Raw genomic sequence first — 18181 nt, 5'->3', positions numbered from 1 at the left:
AGTGAGTCGGAGCACCCTCTTCTCCGCCACGGTGAAACGCTGAGCACCTACTGAATGCACCCCAGCGCCTACTAGGCACTCTAGGCCCCCCAGTCCCTGTTGTGACACTCCCCTCGGCTCACGTCTGTCCAGGCCTGCGAGGCCTCCGGTCTGGGGTGAGGGATGGGGACCCCCAGGCCGAGGGAGGGCGGGCCACGGCGGGCGGTGGGGGGCACCGATATGCGTCTCGGGGCGCGCGTCCTCCCTCTCCCTGGGGAAGGGCAGGGCAGGGGCCAGGTCGGGCCGTGTGCTGGGGGGGGTGGGGGAGGGGGACAGGGGCTGCGCGCGGGCGAGCGGTGGGAGCCCCGCGCAGCCGGCGGGCCGGGAGGGGGCGGGCGTGGGGGCGCCCTCCGCCCTCACCCCGCCCCGCGCCTCTCCCCGCAGCGGGGGCGCCCCGCCCCCCGGGCGCCCGACGTGGACGCGACGCCGCCGCCGCCCGCCGCCGCAGCGCGGGAGTCGCTGTCGCGGAGCCGACATGCAGGCGGCGCGGGGCGGCGCGGGGCGGCCGGGCCGGGCGGGCCGCGGGCCGCAGCGCGAGCGCCAGCGGCCGCGGGCGCCGGAGCGCGTCCCCCTGCGCCGCCCCGGGCCGGCCGGCCGGCCGAGCCGCCATGCGCCCCGGGCCGCCCCGCGCCGCGCTCCGCCTGTGGCTGGGCTGCGTCTGCCTCGCGCTGGTGCAGGCGGGTAAGGGGGCCCGGGCGGGGGGCTCGGCGCGGGGCGGGCGGGTGGGCGGGAGTCCTCGGGGCCCTTCCTGCCTCCCTGCCCCCCGGCCTCTTCCCCACCTCTTGACCCCCAGGCCCGTCCTCCAGCCCCTGCCCCACCCCTGCCCACCACCCCAGCCCTGGGGTCTTTGGGGTCTAGGGTCTTGTGATTCCCCGGTCCCCTCATCCCATTGCCCTGACCCCAGGCCTTTGCCTCAGGTGCCTGAGCTGAGCTCCCTTCTCTGGCCCGGGGAGCAGCCGAGGACACCAGTCCCCCAACCTTGGGCCTCCCTCCCTGTCCCCAAAGCCCTGCAGGACAACTCTGCAGGTCGGAGCAGGATGGGGTTCCAGTTTGCGTGAGCATGTGTGAGGGGGATGGGGACTGGCACCCTAGGGCTCTGGGTGGGCGGGATGGACCCCTGAGCCTACTGCAGTCACTGTCTGGCCTGCCCCGTGTGCCGGCCTCATCCTAACCCAGCCCAGGCTCTCCCCAGGCTCTGTATCTGTCCCTTTGGCTTCTGGCGCCTCGCTCATCTGTCCCTCTACCCATCTCTCTGTGGCTCAGTGCTTTCTCTCTCTCTCTCTCTCTCTCTCTCTCTGCTTCCTCTCTACGTCTGTCTCTGATAGCCCACTTGTCTGTTTTCTGGTTCTGTGTCTGCCGCCACCTGTCTGTGTCCCTCTGTCTCTATCTCCACTTTGGCTTTGTCGCCCCAGGCCCAGCCCCTTGGGCCTCAGGTCCACCTCTCTGTGGGGTGAAGGGTGCTGGTCAGGGCCAGGTGTCCCCCTTGCCGCACTTGCCCCTTGGGAGACAGAGAGGCTGTGTGACTCACGGCCCCTCTCCTAGAGAGGTTCTTCCTTCCCTGACCTCCACCATCCTGTCACTCTCCCTTCTTGACTGACCCCCTCTCACCCTTTTCCCATATCCAGAAGACTTGACCCACCCGTACTCTTGACTCTCCCCAGAGAACTTGCTCTGCGTGACCCCGTCTTCCCCTGCCACCTCCCTACCTGCCTCTCGAGGCTGGCAGAATGTGGAGAAGAGGCTCACCTAGATAGACCCCTCCCCGGGCTTCGTTCTGTCTGGATCCTGGGTCACTACAATACTGGGGGTTCCTCTTGTGATCCTCAGTCCCAACCCAGGGCTCACCCTGGCCTGGCTCTTCTCGACCTCTGGGTCTTTCTCCTTCCCTCAAGGTCACTTGACAATGTGGTATTATAGAAAGAGCACTGGACTGGGAGTCCTTCTGACTGCTTTTCATCAGACTAACTTTCAGCACCTGCAACCCTGGCCACCTATGCCTCCCCCCCGCCCTACCAGCGCCCCCACCCCCCAACCTCTTTCCACTCCTCCGTTAGATCTGGCCCTAGCCCAGGCCTCTCAGTTCTAACTTGGACTGCTGATCGGGCCAGTGTGACCAGTGGGGACTCCCATCCTGGACATGAGGAGCCTGGGGCCTCTCAGGCCTGGCTCTTCAACCACTGATGAACTGAGATGTGCCAGCCCCATGGAGGCCTTGCTTTCTTCCTTCCCCACTGTGTGGCCTTCCCCAGGTTTCCACTTATGAGACAGTGGGCCTGGGCCCCACAGCAGGGGGTGCTCAGGCTCAGGTGCCTCCCCACCCCCAGACAGCCCCTCGGCCCCAGTGAATGTCACTGTCAGGCACCTCAAGGCCAACTCTGCAGTGGTGAGCTGGGACGTCCTGGAGGATGAGGTTGTCATCGGATTTGCCATCTCTCAGCAGGTAACCCTTGAGGGTCTGGGAGGGAAGAACACATCAAGATAGTAGCAGGGGATGGGGGGGAGGGGGTGCAGAAATAGAAAGGAACAAGGAGCAAGAGGGACCGGCAGAAGAATTGCACACATGGCTTGGAATGGGGACCCCAGCGGGGAACGGATCAGTAAGGAGGGCTCAGGGGCCTTTGACTGGAATCTGGGAATCAAGAGCCTGGTTTTGATCTTAAACATAAGACCGAGGTTTGGGGCCCGGTTCAAGTTCTCACTGGGGAGACGGTCTTGGGCAACTTCTGTAACCTCTCAGCACCCAGTCTCCTTATCTGGAAACAGAGATAACGATAGCTCCCCGCGGAGGTGAGGGGATCGGGGAGGAAGCGTATGTGTGTAAAGGCTTTATTTATAAAAGCATGGTAGCTGGGTGAGCCCATGTCACCGCCAGAGAGGTGGGCAGAGTGGGGTCGGTGACGGGGCGCTGACAGCAGTGGGCCTGGCATTTTCCTTGGCAGAAGAAGGACGTGCGGATGCTGCGCTTCATCCAGGAGGTGAACACCACCACCCGCTCGTGCGCCCTCTGGGACCTGGAAGAGGACACCGAGTACATTGTGCACGTGCAGGCCATCTCCATTCAGGGCCAGAGCCCAGCCAGCGAGCCAGTGCTCTTCAAGACCCCTCGTGAGGCTGAGAAGATGGCGGCCAAGAACAAAGGCAGGCCCAGGGCACTGTTGGGGGGGATGCAGGGTGAGGCTTGAGGAAAGCGCCAACCCCGTTTCCTCCCCCGCTGCCCACACCCTGCTGCCTAGTAAAGCAGTACCTGAGAGAGGAGGTCCCCAGGGGGACCTTAGTCCCCAAACAATGAGGATATAGCTTCTCAGCTTTGGGTCAAGGCCCTGTTGCTGCTGCCCCAAGGAGCCATCGGCATGTTCTCAAATCTCTTTTTGTTAGATATCTGGGCACCTATAGAAATAAGCACTTAAGGTCTTGGGCCTGGCCCTAGAGGGGTGGCTGGGAATGAACGGAGCCTCAGACCTAGTGTCCCCCTCCCCACAGATGAGGTAACCATGAAGGAGATGGGGAGGAGCCAACAGCTGCGAACCGGCGAGGTGCTGATCATCGTGGTGGTCCTGTTCATGTGGGCCGGTGAGTCTGCCTCCAAGCTCTAATTCACTCGACTTCCGGGGAATGAAGGCCCCTGGCCAGACCCCTTCTCTCACAGGAGCGAAGGGTGGGGGCTTGGAGGCAGCTGAGAGATAACATGAGAAGCCTCAAAGTCCTGCTCTGGCGGCCAGATCTGACCTCTCACAAAAAAACTTAGTAGATTGAGAGCTGCCTTGGAGCACTTGGCCTTCCCTCCCTCAGGAGTAGTTCAGGCTCCTGGGGTGGACGCATCCACAGCCCCTTTGCCTTCTGGCCTTGGCTGCAGCATTCATGCCTCCTTCTGGGTTGCTGGGTCTCCAGTCCATCCATTAGAATGGCCATCCTGCATCTTGTTCCCACAATGCACTGCTTTTCCCTCTCTTTAGCTTTTCTTAGATGAGGTAGTTGGGCTCATGTCTCTCCCTTTTCCCAATTGTCTGTGAGCTACCTGAGGATAAAGAACAAACGTCATCTTTGTACTTAACTCAACCAGCATTTTCTGAACGGCCATCCCATTCCAGATAGTAGTACTATAGTCGTGACTAAGGAGAGCCCTGGGCTTGCAAGGAACCGGGTCTGGGAGGCCCATACTTAACTGTGATTCAGTGTGATGAGTGCCATCACATGAGGGCAGAGGAGAGGGAATTAATTCTGGGGCTAGGAGTAGAAATCGGGAAGAACGCAGAGAGGAGGAAACATGGGGATTGAGCTTTGAAGGATGAATAGGAGTTCACCAGGCAGCCAATAAAAGGAACAGTGTTCTGATGACAGTGTGTAGAAGAAACAAATTGAGTTCAGTCTGGCTCAGTGCAGCTGTGACCCAAAAGAGAAGGTAGAAAGGGGACAGTAAAGGACGGTGAGGCTCTAAAGTAGGCTGGAGTCTGTTTTGAGGGACTCGAACACCATGCCAAATCTGCATTAGCATGGTGGTTGAGAGGACAGGCTGTATTGAGAAGTGTTTGGAAAAAATGTTCTGTAGGCACATCAAAAAACAGGTGCTTGTAGGGCACCTGGGTGGTTCAGTCAGTTAAGTGTCTGACTCTTGATTCCGGGTCAGGTCACGATCTCTCAGTTCATGAGATCAAGCCCTATGTCGGGCTCTGCGCGGACAGCTTGGAGCCTGCTTGGGATTTTCTCTCCTTCTCTCTTTGCCCCCTCCCCTGTTTGAGCTATCTCTCTCTCTCTCTCTCAAAATAAATAAGAACTTAAAAAAACAAAAAACAGGCACTTGTAGAAAAAGGACCAAAAAACACAAAGGATTTTACAAAAGAGGTTTATGGTGTGTTATTAGACTGGGCACAGACAGTATTTAGATAACCGTAACAATATAAACATGGTGAACTAACCCAAGATTGTGATGTGATTCTGTTAGGATCGTGGGGAAGGAAGCGGGGTATCTACCATGGTGGAAAGTCAAAAGATAGTATCTAAAACAGATCAAGAAATAGCACTATAAATAAAACACAGAGGTAAAAATGGAGAAGACACCTACCAGCACTGGAGTTGGCTGCCTTAATAGTATCTGACTTTCAAAAACTATGACGTTCACGTCTTACTCGTTTGCTAACAATGAACATCTAGCAGAGCGCAGGCCCTGGAGTGTGCATCCCGGCTCCGCCACCGCAGGACCTGGAGTAGGTGCCGAGGCGCTCTGCATCGGCGTCCTCACTGGTAACCTGGGGAGGGTAATTACAGGTACCCTCCCGGCGCTGTGAGGACGGTGGCATCGGCCGAGTCAGTGCATACTGCACGGGGCCTGGCACATGCTCAGCGAATGTTACGGTTTCTATTTCCCCTAAGGGGAAAAGGGAGCTGTCCGAGGTTGAATGCGGGGAAGGTGGGATCAGATGAGTGTCATAGGAAGATCAGCCCAGCGGCAGCAAAGGGGTTGGCTTAGTGGGGGACAGGTGCAGTGGTGCAGGGGAGAGGCCATCTGGAGCTCAGTATCTAACAGGGGCCCAGCAGATGCCAGCGGGAATGAAGCGGGCAGGCGGGCCTCGAGCTCTGGCCTCTCACTGCTCTCTCTTGCCCCCCTCCCAGGCGTCATTGCCCTCTTCTGCCGCCAGTATGACATTATCAAGGACAACGAACCCAATAACAACAAGGAGAAGACCAAGAGTGCGTCGGAAACCAGCACACCAGAGCACCAGGGCGGAGGTCTTCTCCGCAGCAAGGTGAGAGGGAGTCTCGGACCTGGGTGGGCAGCCCCTGGGCTCAGCTCGGGTCCCAGCATGGCTGCAGCTGGGTAGGGCCACGCTTGGCCCCTGCCTGTGTGACACACGGGACATAGCACATCGATTTTGGACCTTCTGTAGGGGCCAGCGGGGTTAAACAGATGCGGTGACCGGGGAGGGCAGAATTCTCGGTTGGTGTGGGACCACGCAAATAGGGGGTTCTAGGCCCATTTCTGCTCCTGCTGTGCTGTGTGACCTTGACCAGGCACTTCACCTCTTTGTACCTTCGTTTCCTCTTCTGCAAAACAGATATGAGAACCTTTTCAGTGCTCGCTCTGAGCAGCTCAGAAGAGACGGTGGAGAAGTGAGAGATGTCATGGTTCTGACGATGATTACCCAACAAACATCTGGCCCTCTCCACATCTCCTCCCTCCATCTCCTCACACCCCCTGGCTTACTGTCCTCTCTCTTGGCTTCTCTCTTTCTGCCGTGTTTTCCTGAAGCCTCTTTTTAACCCCCATCTCCAGAAGCACCTCAACAATGTCAGTGGCTGAGGCTGCGCTCAGAGGCAGGTCCGCAGGATGCGCGAGAAACGGCCGGCGGGATGGCCCTGCCGGGGGTGGACAGGGGGCCTGGGGCCGAGGGCCCAGCACCCAGTCTTGGCCACTAAGCGAGTGAGGCCGAAGGCTGGGTTTAAGAAGGCAGAGAGACAAGGCACGCGGGCAGGGCCACTCCTTTCCTTCCACGCGGGACGAGAGCCTGGCTTTTAGGCTGCAGCCCTTCCTTCTCGTGTCCTCTCTCTAGTTCCAACCTTGCAAGAAGTCTATTCAATTAGCCCTGGCTGCTTCTCTCATTTTTTTCCTCCCAGTTTCCAAACAAGCCCTCGGTGAACATCATCGAAGCATGACTGCCTGTCTGCAGGGAGAAGGATTTCATTTTTCTTCTCTGCTGTCCCCGGGTCCATGGGCACCCGGACGGGGAGGACTGCGGATGGGGGGAGGCACAGCCGGCCGCACCGTTGGCACTCTTCCCCATCCTAGTCTGCTGAAGGAAACCGAACTGTGAACCCAAAATCTGCAAAAAATAAACAAGCCACAAAACTAAAAGGCCTGGCCCCATTCTGGAAAAGGCAAAGCTGCATGAGACACAGCCTTCTTTCTGCCTCCTCGCCTCTTCTGGACTGGCTTCCTCTTTGAGACAATGCACAGAGCTCCCGGGAGATGACAAGCACCTAGACTGACTTCAGCTGTGTCTTTCAGACTGAGAGCCTTCAGGAAAGCCACAGGGCAGGAGCACGGCTGCCAGCAAGCCTTTCCTGGACCCAGCCATCAAGGACTTGCGGTGTGATGCACAACTTTGCGAGTGTGTAAGATGTTATGTTTTGTCTCTTTGGAAAATGTGACGGAAGGGCTTCACTCCAGAGGGCAGAGGAATTCCCCAAGCTGGTTGCCTGCAGCCTCTGTCTTCTTTGGCCCTTATTTTGACCCTTAACATAATTAGTCTGCAGTCTTAAGAAGACGAGGTAGGAAAGAGACCTGGACGGTACTGGCCCCATTTCTTTAGGAAGAGTCTTGGAATTGTGACAATGTTGGCTTACATGACTGAAAAGGTGTGTCCACATGGGACATCCTGGGGGCTGCTAAATCACCCGCTCTGGAATGGAAGCTGCTAGAAGGCAGGCCTGAGCCATTTACCACAGACAGAGCAGCCCTGGCCTCCGAGGTCTCCATATCTTGCCATCTCATCCAGGGTTCTGTGAAAGCTACCCAGGGTCCTCATGTCCTTCCCTAGAGCCTGAGTGGTGTGAGGTGACAGGTCTCTCTCTCCACTGCCCCTTTCTGGCAAACAAAACAAAACAAAACAAAAATGGTGCTTGACAAGGGAAGGCAGACTCTTCCCTAGGACTGCAAGTTACAGCCGCTGAATGCCTGCGTGGGAAGAGATGGGCCTCTGCGTCTTCCATTGGTGGCTAAGGACGGGCATGTGGGAGGACCACACCTAGCACAAGCCTGGCACACAGTAGGCGCTCAGTGAATACCTGCTGAACTGAATGGTAAGAGCAGTGGCCCCCAAGCCAGAGAGCTGAAAGCCATCACCCAAAGACCGGCCCCACCATCCGGTCTATAAGAGCTCTCGTGGCTAGGCCAGCCACTGCTCTGCTTTGCCCTGGTGTGGCAGCACAGGGAGGGAGGAGAGACAGGGTGAAAGGCAGATGTCAGCAATACTAAGGGCTTCCTCATGGGAGGGCATGAGGCTCCACTCATTGTCTTGTGACTTCCATCCCTGCTGAATGGGACTGCAAGGCCAAGGCTGCTTAGGGGAGAGGTCCTTACCTCTGATTCAGTTAGAGCAATAACCTCTTTTTAAATGTAAAATAAAAGACAAATGAAAAGGCACATCCTTGTCTTCTGGTAAATGCCCAAATGTTGCCCTCTTTTTCTGGCAATTGGCAGCAAGTCAGGATGTGTGGAGGAGGGAGTCGGTTCTCTCTCTCCATTTTGGCCTGCAGCTTCTTAGGGACATGCCTGCCAGCCAAGCTGGAGTTGGAAGGGAAATCTCGAACAGATGGGGGTGCACGTGTAGGAGGAGAAAATAGCTGCTCCATCATCCCATTACTGAGGCCCCCAAATCCAGGCTCGGGCTGCCTCATCGCCTAGGTATGCAGGCTGGTGCTCAGTTTTTAAAACAAAGGGTTTTCCCCTCTGGGCAGCGCTGGGTGTTTTCCCCGACCCGAAGGAATGTGGTTCTTGTTTCTCCCCAGGGTGAGGAGGGGAGCGGAGAGGAGCTGCGGAAGCGGCCTGCTGCAGCGCAGTATTCCCAGCTTGCTGTTTGGGGCTATCCAAGGAACGTCATGATGAGCCCAAACAGCAGGCTGAAAGGTGGAGTAATGATGCCATTAGCCAATAAGCAAACTGGTAAATGGGACACCTCAGATACTTTTTGTCCAGAGCCAGCAAGAGCTTGGAGAGAAAATGTCAGGTGAGCAGGGCTTAGGGTAGACGTTCTGGAAGGTTCCAAGAGGAGGAAGACAGGTCTTGAAGGCTGGGTGGGAAAGTGGAAATCTATTAGCACCCAGAACTCTAACCCCAACCTGAGAGACAGGTACCTGCCAAGCCCTGGGTCCTGTGTGCCTGTCTGGTGCCTTGCGGTGGAGAAGCCCCTAAGTCGGCATTAGGTAAATACAGATCGCTGTCGGTGGTCAGGAAGGCACTGCTAAGGGGAATTTAGCAGGGCCTGCAGTACATCGGCTGAGGGTCTGAGGGGGAGGGGAGAGGAGTGGAGTGGACACTTCTGGTTTAGATAAATTTACCCCATTCTCTTTAGTTACCTCCCTAAAAACCCCACGTTCTACGACTGAGCTTTTCTCAGACCAGCCGTCATTGCACAGTAAACCTACAGCTATGACTTGGGCTGGGGTCCCCTCTTCACCACACTTAGATCCGCAGATTCCTCACAGCTTGGGATGGATGTAAGCAAGTTCTTGGAGACGGAGACCTGACCCGCAGGCCACGCAGGGCCTGTGGGAGAATGTTGGACAATGCTGGACGGAGGGCAGAGAACCTGCCTTGTCACCACGTGACCTCTCAGGCCAGTTACTTCTCTGGGGGGTGGTTTCCTTATGTGTCAAAAACAAAAAGGGTAAGAACAGGAAGAGGGAAGCCCCAGGGTCTGGGAGAGGAAGGACCATGAGTGTTTCTGTGGGGCAGTCCTTTGCTCTTTCTGATCCTGTCCCTTCAACCCAGGCTTTTCAGGGTGGCCGCCTCTAGAATCCATGGTAAGCTAATTCAGCCCTTTTACAAAAATATGTAATATTGCACCACTCCAGTCACGTGATGTTTCAGACTGCTGTTATTTCTCACCCTCTTTAAACCTATTTGACAGTTTTTGGATTTCGCTTTTAAGTGGCCTCCAAGAACGAATTGCTTCCATAAATGGGACACGGCCCCGGCCCCGCTCCATCCGCACCAAGCTCCATCAGTACAATGTTCCCAAACCCTCAAAGTGTCATTGGAAGCTAAGTTGAAGGAGCTCCTTCTATACCAATAGTTCCTTAATGAGAACGATAGTGATTCAGGACTACCAAGTGGAGCGTTTTAAAGCTTGTCCAAGAGATCGCATCCCACCCCCTTCTCAGTGGGTGCTGGGGAAGGCCTGGTTTTCTGTCTGTGGCATGTTCCAGTTGTCATCGGACAGGACAGGTGGAGAGGACTGACAAGGCAGGAGCTTGTTCATTAAGGAATTCCACTGCTGACCAGCTGATACTTCCTGTGACAAGTGGAAATTTTTTTCCTGACAGGTGCCCTGACATACAAAGCAAGCATTCCCTAGAACCAGCTTAGGAATTGTTTGCTCTGAGAAAAGCAGGACAACACTGAGAAAAGCAGGGAACTCTGCTTTCTAGTTTTAGGTGGTTGGGTTTTTTTTCTTCCTGTAAAAGCTCAAAATAGGCTAGAGAATGACCCCATTCCTTTGAGAGAAGGTCCATTTCTCCTCCCCCTCAATTTCCTATAACATAACATGAACTAAGGTAAGGGTAAAGGACATCATCACTTCAGAGAATGCAGCCTCGTCTCTGAAACCTTTGATGTCTGCAGTGACACGGTGCTAAAAAGGAAATAAGCAACTCCCTGGACAAGGGATCTCCACCTGACAGAAACAAAATGGATATGTATCAAACAGCTGAGTGTTTAGCAAATTTATATTGAAGCTTTTGCCTGGACTATACAATATCCACTAGACAAAACTTACGTTAACAGCAGGACAGAGAGCCTGTCCCAACATGTTGCTACTTATTTCCTCAGCATGAGGGGAGATTTTAAAAGCATTGGCTAATATAGGTGACAAGCTATTACTGCCTTCATCCTGTCTCCTGGGGCAAGTCTAAGAAGCTTAGGCTCACAAAAGGGATCGAAGGAACGTCGTGTCTCCCACAACTACCCACGCTTAATGCCACCTTCATCCAAGTTCCAGGAGCAGTCAGTTTCTGGAGAAGCTGGATTAAGAACAACCATCAATTCTGTATGATCAATTCTGGTTTCCCACATCCCTTTTAAAGGGAGAATGTCCTGGGATAGCTCAGCGTCCTCCTTAATCAGCAGTGGCTCGGGAGAGACTGATATAGAGGTCAACCATATAGCTGTGGGAAGGACTGTAAGGCAGCGCTTGTGTGATGGGGCTGAGCCGTCTCCCCCTCTGCAAAAACAGCACAGTGATATTTCAGGCTTTCTCTATGTCAGGCTCCTGACATGCACTATATGTAGCTGCAGATCCCAATCAATTTCAACATTTCTGAACTGCTGGAACGCCTTTCTCAACACTGTAATTTACCCTCAAAAGAATAGGGAGCACGCACCCTCGCCTCCCCAGTACCACAATCTACTAACTGCCACCCCCGCCCAGACCCCACTAACCTACCCACGCAAAAGAGGAAGGAACCCTCCTTCAAAGCCTGCAACAGACGGCTACAGTACATATGCCACGACAAGAACTTTTATTTCTTTTTAATGACATTAAACACAACTGCTACAAGGGAAAAAACATGATAAAGAGGAGGCACCAAACTTCAGTTTCATAATTGATCCCGACAACTCAAGTAAATCAGGCCTGTGTTAGATGCAAAACTACAGGTTATTTCAGGCTCTTAAAAGTAAACTATGTAAACAGCACATTTTTACTCTTTGTCAAGACCCCCGTGGTGAGAATGCCATCATGAACGAAGCAAGCTAGGTAGGCAGTTAAATGCACATAACCGTCACTCCAATAAAACAATACAGCAAGAACTCATCACCAAATACTAGTCTGAGAGGCCAGCACCACATAGGAGATATGCAGCTTTAAATACAGATTAAAACTCCAGATTTTACCCACCACCATCTTTAAGGCAAACATGCCTGATAATGAGTTTTCTTTGGCTTTGTTTTTTTCTTCTTAAAGAATACCATGTTAACCGCTAAAGAACAGTTCTCTCCTCCCCCAGTCCAACAGATTTAATTAAGCTGCTAAAGCTTTGGAAAAACAGAATTATTTGAGCAAAGAGGAAATGTGATTGTCACATTTTCTAGTTAACCCGTCACTCATTTGATTTGGCAAAGGCAAGGCTGCCATTACACATTCAGGCTTAAACCCTCTTGTACCAGGAGTGCAGGAACATGAGCCAAAGCGAAATGCTGTCCCTTCACTCCTTGGGCCGACTGTGGAGAACGAGACAGCCACAGTGCTAGTTACTCCAGCTCCAATTAATTTTTATTATGCTGTGGTTCCAAAGGTGGATGTCTGCTCGCTCACTCCATCATGCTAATTTAGGGAAATCTGGAGAAGTGACTGATTGAGTAAATGTCCATTATGCCAACTGAAATCGATTTTGACTCTTGGCTCTGAACAGAACTTCTTTGCATCTGGTTCCAGAATCTAAACCAAATGTCCAAGGAAGAGACTCCTCACCTGGATAAAAACAGTAAACGCTTAGTGGCATCCATCTAAGTTTACTGGTGGCTTGAATGACTAAACTTTTCCCAAGTCGTTTTCTAAAGCCGGGTAGGCTGTTTAAGATGAATGCAGAGATGGGCCGATGGAACAACAAAAGCAGAAGGAGGCAGCTAGCCTGGTACCACAGGCTGCGCCACAGCGACTACGCCCAGCCTCCACGGAGCGTGAACAGTAGCGTGAATGCCGGACTGTAAAATCTCCCCAAAGATGTCTAGAGCTGGCTGTATAGAAAGAATGACGAACTCCTTGACATCCATTAGGCTGCACAAAGTCTGTCAACTTAAGGTAGAATACCAAACCTGAAGGTCAGGTAATGCTTTCGTGCACAGGCTTAATCACAACTGATTAGACCCACATTATCAGTTTTGTCAAGCTGTGTATCAGAGGTTTGACCAAATGAGATGGTAACATCCGGAAGCTAAAGGCACCTCTTGTTAACTACTAATGGAGACAACAGAGTGCCTCTCCAGAGTCTCTCCCACAGGATGATGGACTCACTGACTAACACATCAACTCACACTTGAAGTTGGAGTTGAGCAGATGAAACTGAAAACCAACTCACACCTCAGTAGGACTGGTTTGCTGGCCTGTCCTAGAGTGAAGACTCTGGGTGGGAAGCTCTTTAATAAAGAGAGCAGGGAGGCTGCTCTTAAGAGGCATGTCTATGTCTAACAGGATACAGGAACACACCAACAGAATTTAAGGAGCATAGTGGTCACTGGGGAAAAAGAAGGCAAATCCTTGAGAAAAGAAAGAGAAGACAATCAGTCTCAAGACCACAAATCAACAAGGGTTAGTCAGCAGTCTTCTGTCAGAGTTAAGATGTGTAACATTTGTAAACCTATTGTGCAAAACAAATTTAATGAAGAATGGGGGCAGGGGGCAAAGAAAATAAATAAATAAAGGAGGCTAGTAAGTACAGAAAAGAGAGAAGATTTACACTTTGAATTTGTCCCTTCAACAGGATTTTTGTCCTGCTCCATCCTACTTCAGATGTGCTGGATTACCGACTTTAAAATACTGACAGGTATTCAGAGATTCAAATAAAAAAGTAAGAGGGGTTGTTAAAAGTGACTTATATCCACTTATAAGTCATTAGCAGTAATTAATGCTGGCTTGCAGCCTGGTAATCTCTTCCTTACAGGAGATTAGAAGATGATTTCTTTTGGGCACCAGAAGTAGACTTCACCTCTGTGCAGAGGTGGGTGCTTTGCCTGAGCCTAGGTATTCTGGCTTGATGCTGGCTTTCAATTAGTGGTCACCTTCAATTTAAATAAAAAAAATAAAAACTTAACAGTGCTTAAACGCATGCACACAGACAAACAAGAAGGACGTTATACAAAAAAATTTCAAGTCAGCAACGGGAATTTCCAAAAGGTGGCAAGTTCTTTAAATAAAAATCTCGTGAAAAATAAAATTCAAAATCTACAAAGCACAAAAGAGCAGAAGATGAGCTGCTGCTCCAAACAGGACCTGGAACAGGACCCTGGATAGAGACCTTCACTGCTGATGGGGTGAGACAAATGGACTCGGTGGGAAATCTGGGAGACGCTGGAACCGATGGTGGCTTCGCATGTTCCTGTCAACCCACTGAGTCAGACTGTATCTTTGCAGAGGTTTCTGTCGGAACCGAGCGTAGTTTCTATCAGGAGAAAGGGAAAATAAAAACAGGAAAAATGAGTGTTTCGGCTAGAATGGCTATTTGTACACAAAAAATGGCCTAGGCAACTATTTGAAGAGTATCGTTACTTTTGGATAGCAGATACTAATTTTACATTTCAATCCTCACAATTTTAGAAACTTTGTACTATTTTATTTATATGAAAGTCACAACGTAAGTGCTATTTCCTTCCAACTCCCAAAGCCAAATTGCCACATAGGTATTATGGTGATATATGCCACATACACAAATGTTAAGAAAACCTAATACATAATGTATAATAACACTCAAGTAGGCAAAAAAAAAATTCTCTCCCTCAGGAAACATTTAGAACAGGATCTGTATTTCACTGCATCATGCTTGTACCTCCAACAGGACCTCACTGTCTGACACAGCTCAAGGTTGCTCAGGACTCAGCAGTTAAAATTAGAATAAAATTCCCAGAGAAGGTAAGTCATCATGTGAGTATCACATTGCAAGTTTGGAGACTGAATAATTAATAGCACGGACTCAAAGTTTCTTGAGATTCTCCTTTAGTCACCCCCAGTCCTTTAGGCTGTACTTCTGAAAAAGACCCTGTGTGATAATCTGAGCTCATTCTCAACCCCAGCTCTTCCTAATAACCACCTGGGAAGCTTTTTAAAGATTGAGATTCTTGCACCACACCCCCACCCCAACCCCTGACTTAATGATTTAGAATCCCTTGAGTCAGGGTCTGGACATCTGTATTTTTAGACATCTCCACAGGTGATTATGAGTAGCCAGAACTGAAAATAATTATAACATCTTATGACATTTATCTGGCCCTATATGCAAGTACTTGCTGAATTCTGTAAATACCTCACCTCATTTAATGCTGATAACAATCCTGCCAGAAAAGCACTCTCATTAGTATTTTGTACAGGTAAGGAAACTGAGTCTCAGGTTAAATAACTTGCCCAAGGTCATAAAGTGGAGTAAGTACAAGAGCCTGGATTTGAATTCATACCTGTCTCCAGAGTTCATCTAATAACCATTACACTGCCCTGTCTTTCTGAGATTTGCTATCATTTTGGCAACTAGAGAGGAAACACTGAGCATAAAGGCCCTGGGGTGGGAACACGTGTGACATATTAGAAAAATAGCAAGGGGGCCAGTGTGACTAGAACAGAATGAGCAAGGGGAAGAGTAGTAGGAGATGAGGCTGGTGAGCTAACAATGTCAGGCCATGGTCTTTATAGGGGACTGTGAGGGTGGGAAATGTGAGATGGGAAGTTTTGAGCAGAGAATCTGAATTTCTTTGGCTGCCGAGTTGAGAATAGTAGATGGGCAAGGGCAGAAGCAGGGAGACCATTTAGAAGACCTGCAACAGTCCAAGTGAAAATGATGAGAAATGGTCAAGTTTTGGATATACTTACAGGATTTGCTAATGGACTGAATATGGGGTGAAAGTCAAAGATGACTCCAAAGTTTCTGTAACTGAATCAAAGTCACTGAATCGATGTGTAAAACCACCCTGCATCAAGAATCCAGAAGATTTCAGAACAGAAAGACCCTTGGATGTCAATTAGTGCAACATGCTAGTTTTACTGATGTGAGGACCAGAGGAATGGAGTGACTTGGTCAGAATCATACATTTGGTTATAAACTGCAAAGCTAGTACCCGACCCCGCGTTTCCTGGATTTCAGTCCAGTTCTTACTCCACTATACTCTACCGCTTCTTTTCTACCTCTGGAATTATACAATTACACCCAATTCCCCACCACATTCCTCCCGTGGCCAAATTCTACCCCTTTCCCCCTCCTCCTCATCACCCACTCACCGCATGGTGAGGTCCGAAGGATGCTGCCATTTTGGGTTTGGCACATGATGAACTTGACCCATCAAGGCGCACAGTTCCCCCAAGGCACCTGTGACACAGAGGGATCGTGGTTAGGAAGCAGCTCAATGAACTACCATATCAGTCTAGGTCAAAGCCCGTGCTTTCAGGGAAAGAAAAAACAGGCACTGATCCTAATACTATCTATGATTATCACAAGCAGTCAGCACAAAAACTATAAGCCAGAGAGGGAAGCTCGCTCTCAGATGGTGGTGGTGATGATGACGACGACGATGATGGTGATGATGACGATGACGATGCAGCAGCGGCAATAATGACAGCCACCATTCATTCATTCAACATTTATTAGCTCCTATAGTGTGTGAGGAACTTTACTGGTCCCTAGAATATGGTAGTAGACAAGACACTACCTGCCCTCAATTAAGTTTGTATAAGGAGACAGGCAATTCCAAAATTTGTGATACGTGCAGTGACAGGAGAAACACAGGCTGCTATGTGAGCAGAGACTGGAGGGTGGAGGTTTGAGCAAGCCCTCTCCAGAAGTAAACTACAAGCAGGGATCAAAAGGATCTCTAGAAGTTAGTGAGGCAGACAGGGGTAGGGGTGGGGGTGTCCAAGAGAAATAGCTAATACAAAGGCTCAGAGATACAAGACAGCAAAATACATTCAAGAAACGAGAGAAGTTGGGGCACCTGGGTGGCCTAGTCGGTTAAGTGTTTGACTCTTGGCTCAGGTCATGATCTCATTCATGGTTTGTGAGTTCAAGCCCCACATCGGGCTCTGCGCTGATAGTGCAGAGCCTGCTTGGGATTCTTTCTCTCTCCCTCTCTCCACCCCTCCCCCGCTCATGCTCTGTTTCTCTCAAAAATAAATTAATTATGGAAACCAATTTGACAATAAATTTCATATATTGAAAAAAAAATTTTTAAATAAAAAAAATAAAGCTCTGGAGGAAAAAAAAATAAATTAATTAAAAAAAAAGAAAGAAGTTGAGAATAGAAGGTAGGTGGGGCTTTTTTGCTAACAAGAAAAATTGCTAGAGGCAATTTCTCAACCATCTGGGAGACTGGCAAGGTGCTATGCGCTTTACATACTATCTTATGGAGATAGATGTTACTAAAACATCACTTTGGAGGTGGAACCTGGGTAGCCCAGTCGGTTAAGCGTCCGACTTCAGCTCAGGTCATGATCTCATGGTTCACGAGTTTGAGCTCCATGTCGGGCTCTGTGCTGACAGTCGGAGCCTGGAGACTGCTTCGAATTCTGTGTCTCCCTCTCTCTCTCTGCCCCTCCCCCACTCGTGCTCTGTCTCTGTCTCACAAATAAATACACAGTAAAAAAGTTTTTTTAAAACATCACTTTGGAGATGGGAAACTGTGGCTCGGTGAGGTGGACTTGCTTTAAATGCTCATTAAACCGATCTCAAAACTGGCTCCTGTTTGACTCTATGCTTTTCTGATAATGCTAATTTTGCATTTAGGGGCTGAGACTTAGGAGAAGCTCACAAAAGCAGAAATTATGATTAGAGAGAATAAAATAATTTCCCTTCACCAGTGGTTCTCAAATTTTAACATGCATCATAATCAGCCAGAAGTATTATAAAATACTGATAGCTGGGCCCAACCCCAGACTTTCTGATTCTGTAGGTCTGGAGTGGGACCTGAGAATTTGTATTTCTAATAAAGGCCTAAGTGATGCTGAGGCTGCTGGCCTGGGAACCACTCTTTGAAAACCACTGCCCTAGACGGTACAGACTTTTCTTTCGGCCAGTTTACATACTTCTCATTGCCTTCATTGTGCTCTCAGAAACCGGAAGCAGTTTAACTAGGCTACAGCCCATCTTTTCAAGTTCTGATAAAAGATATTTACTTAACTTTTAGGACGAATCTAATTTATTTGAAGCCTCAAGAAGCCAAGCTATGTAGAGAAAGTATATACTTTGAAGTTAGGCAGACTTAAATTAAAATTCCAATCCAGCCACTACCTAGTTCTAAGACCCTGAACAAATCGTTTCACTTCTAGGCCCACTTAACCCATTTATGAAATATGGACAATAATATGTAGCATGAAGTTGAATATTAGGAATACAGCACATAAAAACTTAGCATATTGCCTGGCACAAAGCTGTAAGTGGTAACTATTGTTATTAAGGTGTTACAGCCACAGGCCTATGTTAGTTTGCAAAGACTCTTCAAATCATGTGGCAATCAATCGCCTCTCTGTAAGGAAAAATGTTTATTAAGTGGATCAGTCTACACATAAACTCAGATATGTGTTACAGCACTCAGCAGAAATTCTCTAACCATAATGAGATGATACTTTTCAGGAAAAATTTATAGATTCATCACAAGCTTCTGTGCAGTTAAAATTAAAAAGTACAACCAAGGGTAAAAGAAGACAACTGACAAAATGAAAAATATCTTTGAAACACATAC

The 18181-nt window shown here is 50.2% G+C and overlaps 2 protein-coding genes across 9 annotated transcripts in view; one reads left to right on the top strand and one right to left on the bottom strand.

Annotated features, from left to right (window-relative positions):
- Positions 1-647: 647 nt before the first annotated feature.
- On the top strand, positions 648-8169 carry FNDC5 (fibronectin type III domain containing 5). Its single transcript, XM_032594073.1, has 7 exons — positions 648-720; positions 1665-1680; positions 2308-2479; positions 2979-3177; positions 3520-3609; positions 5647-5780; positions 6649-8169. The coding sequence occupies exons 1-7, from the start codon at positions 648-650 to the stop codon at positions 6685-6687; spliced, it is 723 nt and encodes a 240-aa protein (XP_032449964.1). The 3' UTR covers positions 6688-8169.
- A 3083-nt stretch (positions 8170-11252) lies between these two features.
- Positions 11253-18181, bottom strand: part of LOC115521775 (S100P binding protein) — a 48460-nt gene continuing 41531 nt past the window's right edge. For 7 of the 8 annotated variants that reach the window (XM_030327217.2, XM_030327219.2, XM_030327218.1 and 4 more), the window contains 2 exons: positions 15729-15816; positions 11253-13908 (listed from right to left, as the gene is read on the bottom strand). In XM_030327217.2, coding sequence (XP_030183077.1) covers positions 13767-13908; positions 15729-15816 — 230 coding nt within the window. In that variant the 3' untranslated portion in view covers positions 11253-13766. Of the gene's footprint in view, positions 13909-15728; positions 15817-18181 lie in introns of those variants that run through there. The other variant, XM_032594250.1, reaches the window with a different exon arrangement.

Source organism: Lynx canadensis, chromosome C1 (assembly GCF_007474595.2).
Source record: "Lynx canadensis isolate LIC74 chromosome C1, mLynCan4.pri.v2, whole genome shotgun sequence".
NCBI classification, from domain to species: Eukaryota; Metazoa; Chordata; class Mammalia; order Carnivora; family Felidae; genus Lynx; species Lynx canadensis.
This window is presented reverse-complemented; position numbering and strand designations above follow the sequence as displayed.

Excerpts from the sequence above, each read along its gene's own strand:
- FNDC5 (XM_032594073.1), top strand. The coding sequence starts at position 648 with ATGCGCCCCGGGCCGCCCCGCGCCGCGCTCCGCCTGTGGCTGGGCTGC. Across the intron at positions 2,480-2,978 it reads GATTTGCCATCTCTCAGCAG|AAGAAGGACGTGCGGATGCT; the intron begins GTAACCCTTGAG and ends TTTCCTTGGCAG. Across the intron at positions 3,178-3,519 it reads GATGGCGGCCAAGAACAAAG|ATGAGGTAACCATGAAGGAG; the intron begins GCAGGCCCAGGG and ends CCCTCCCCACAG.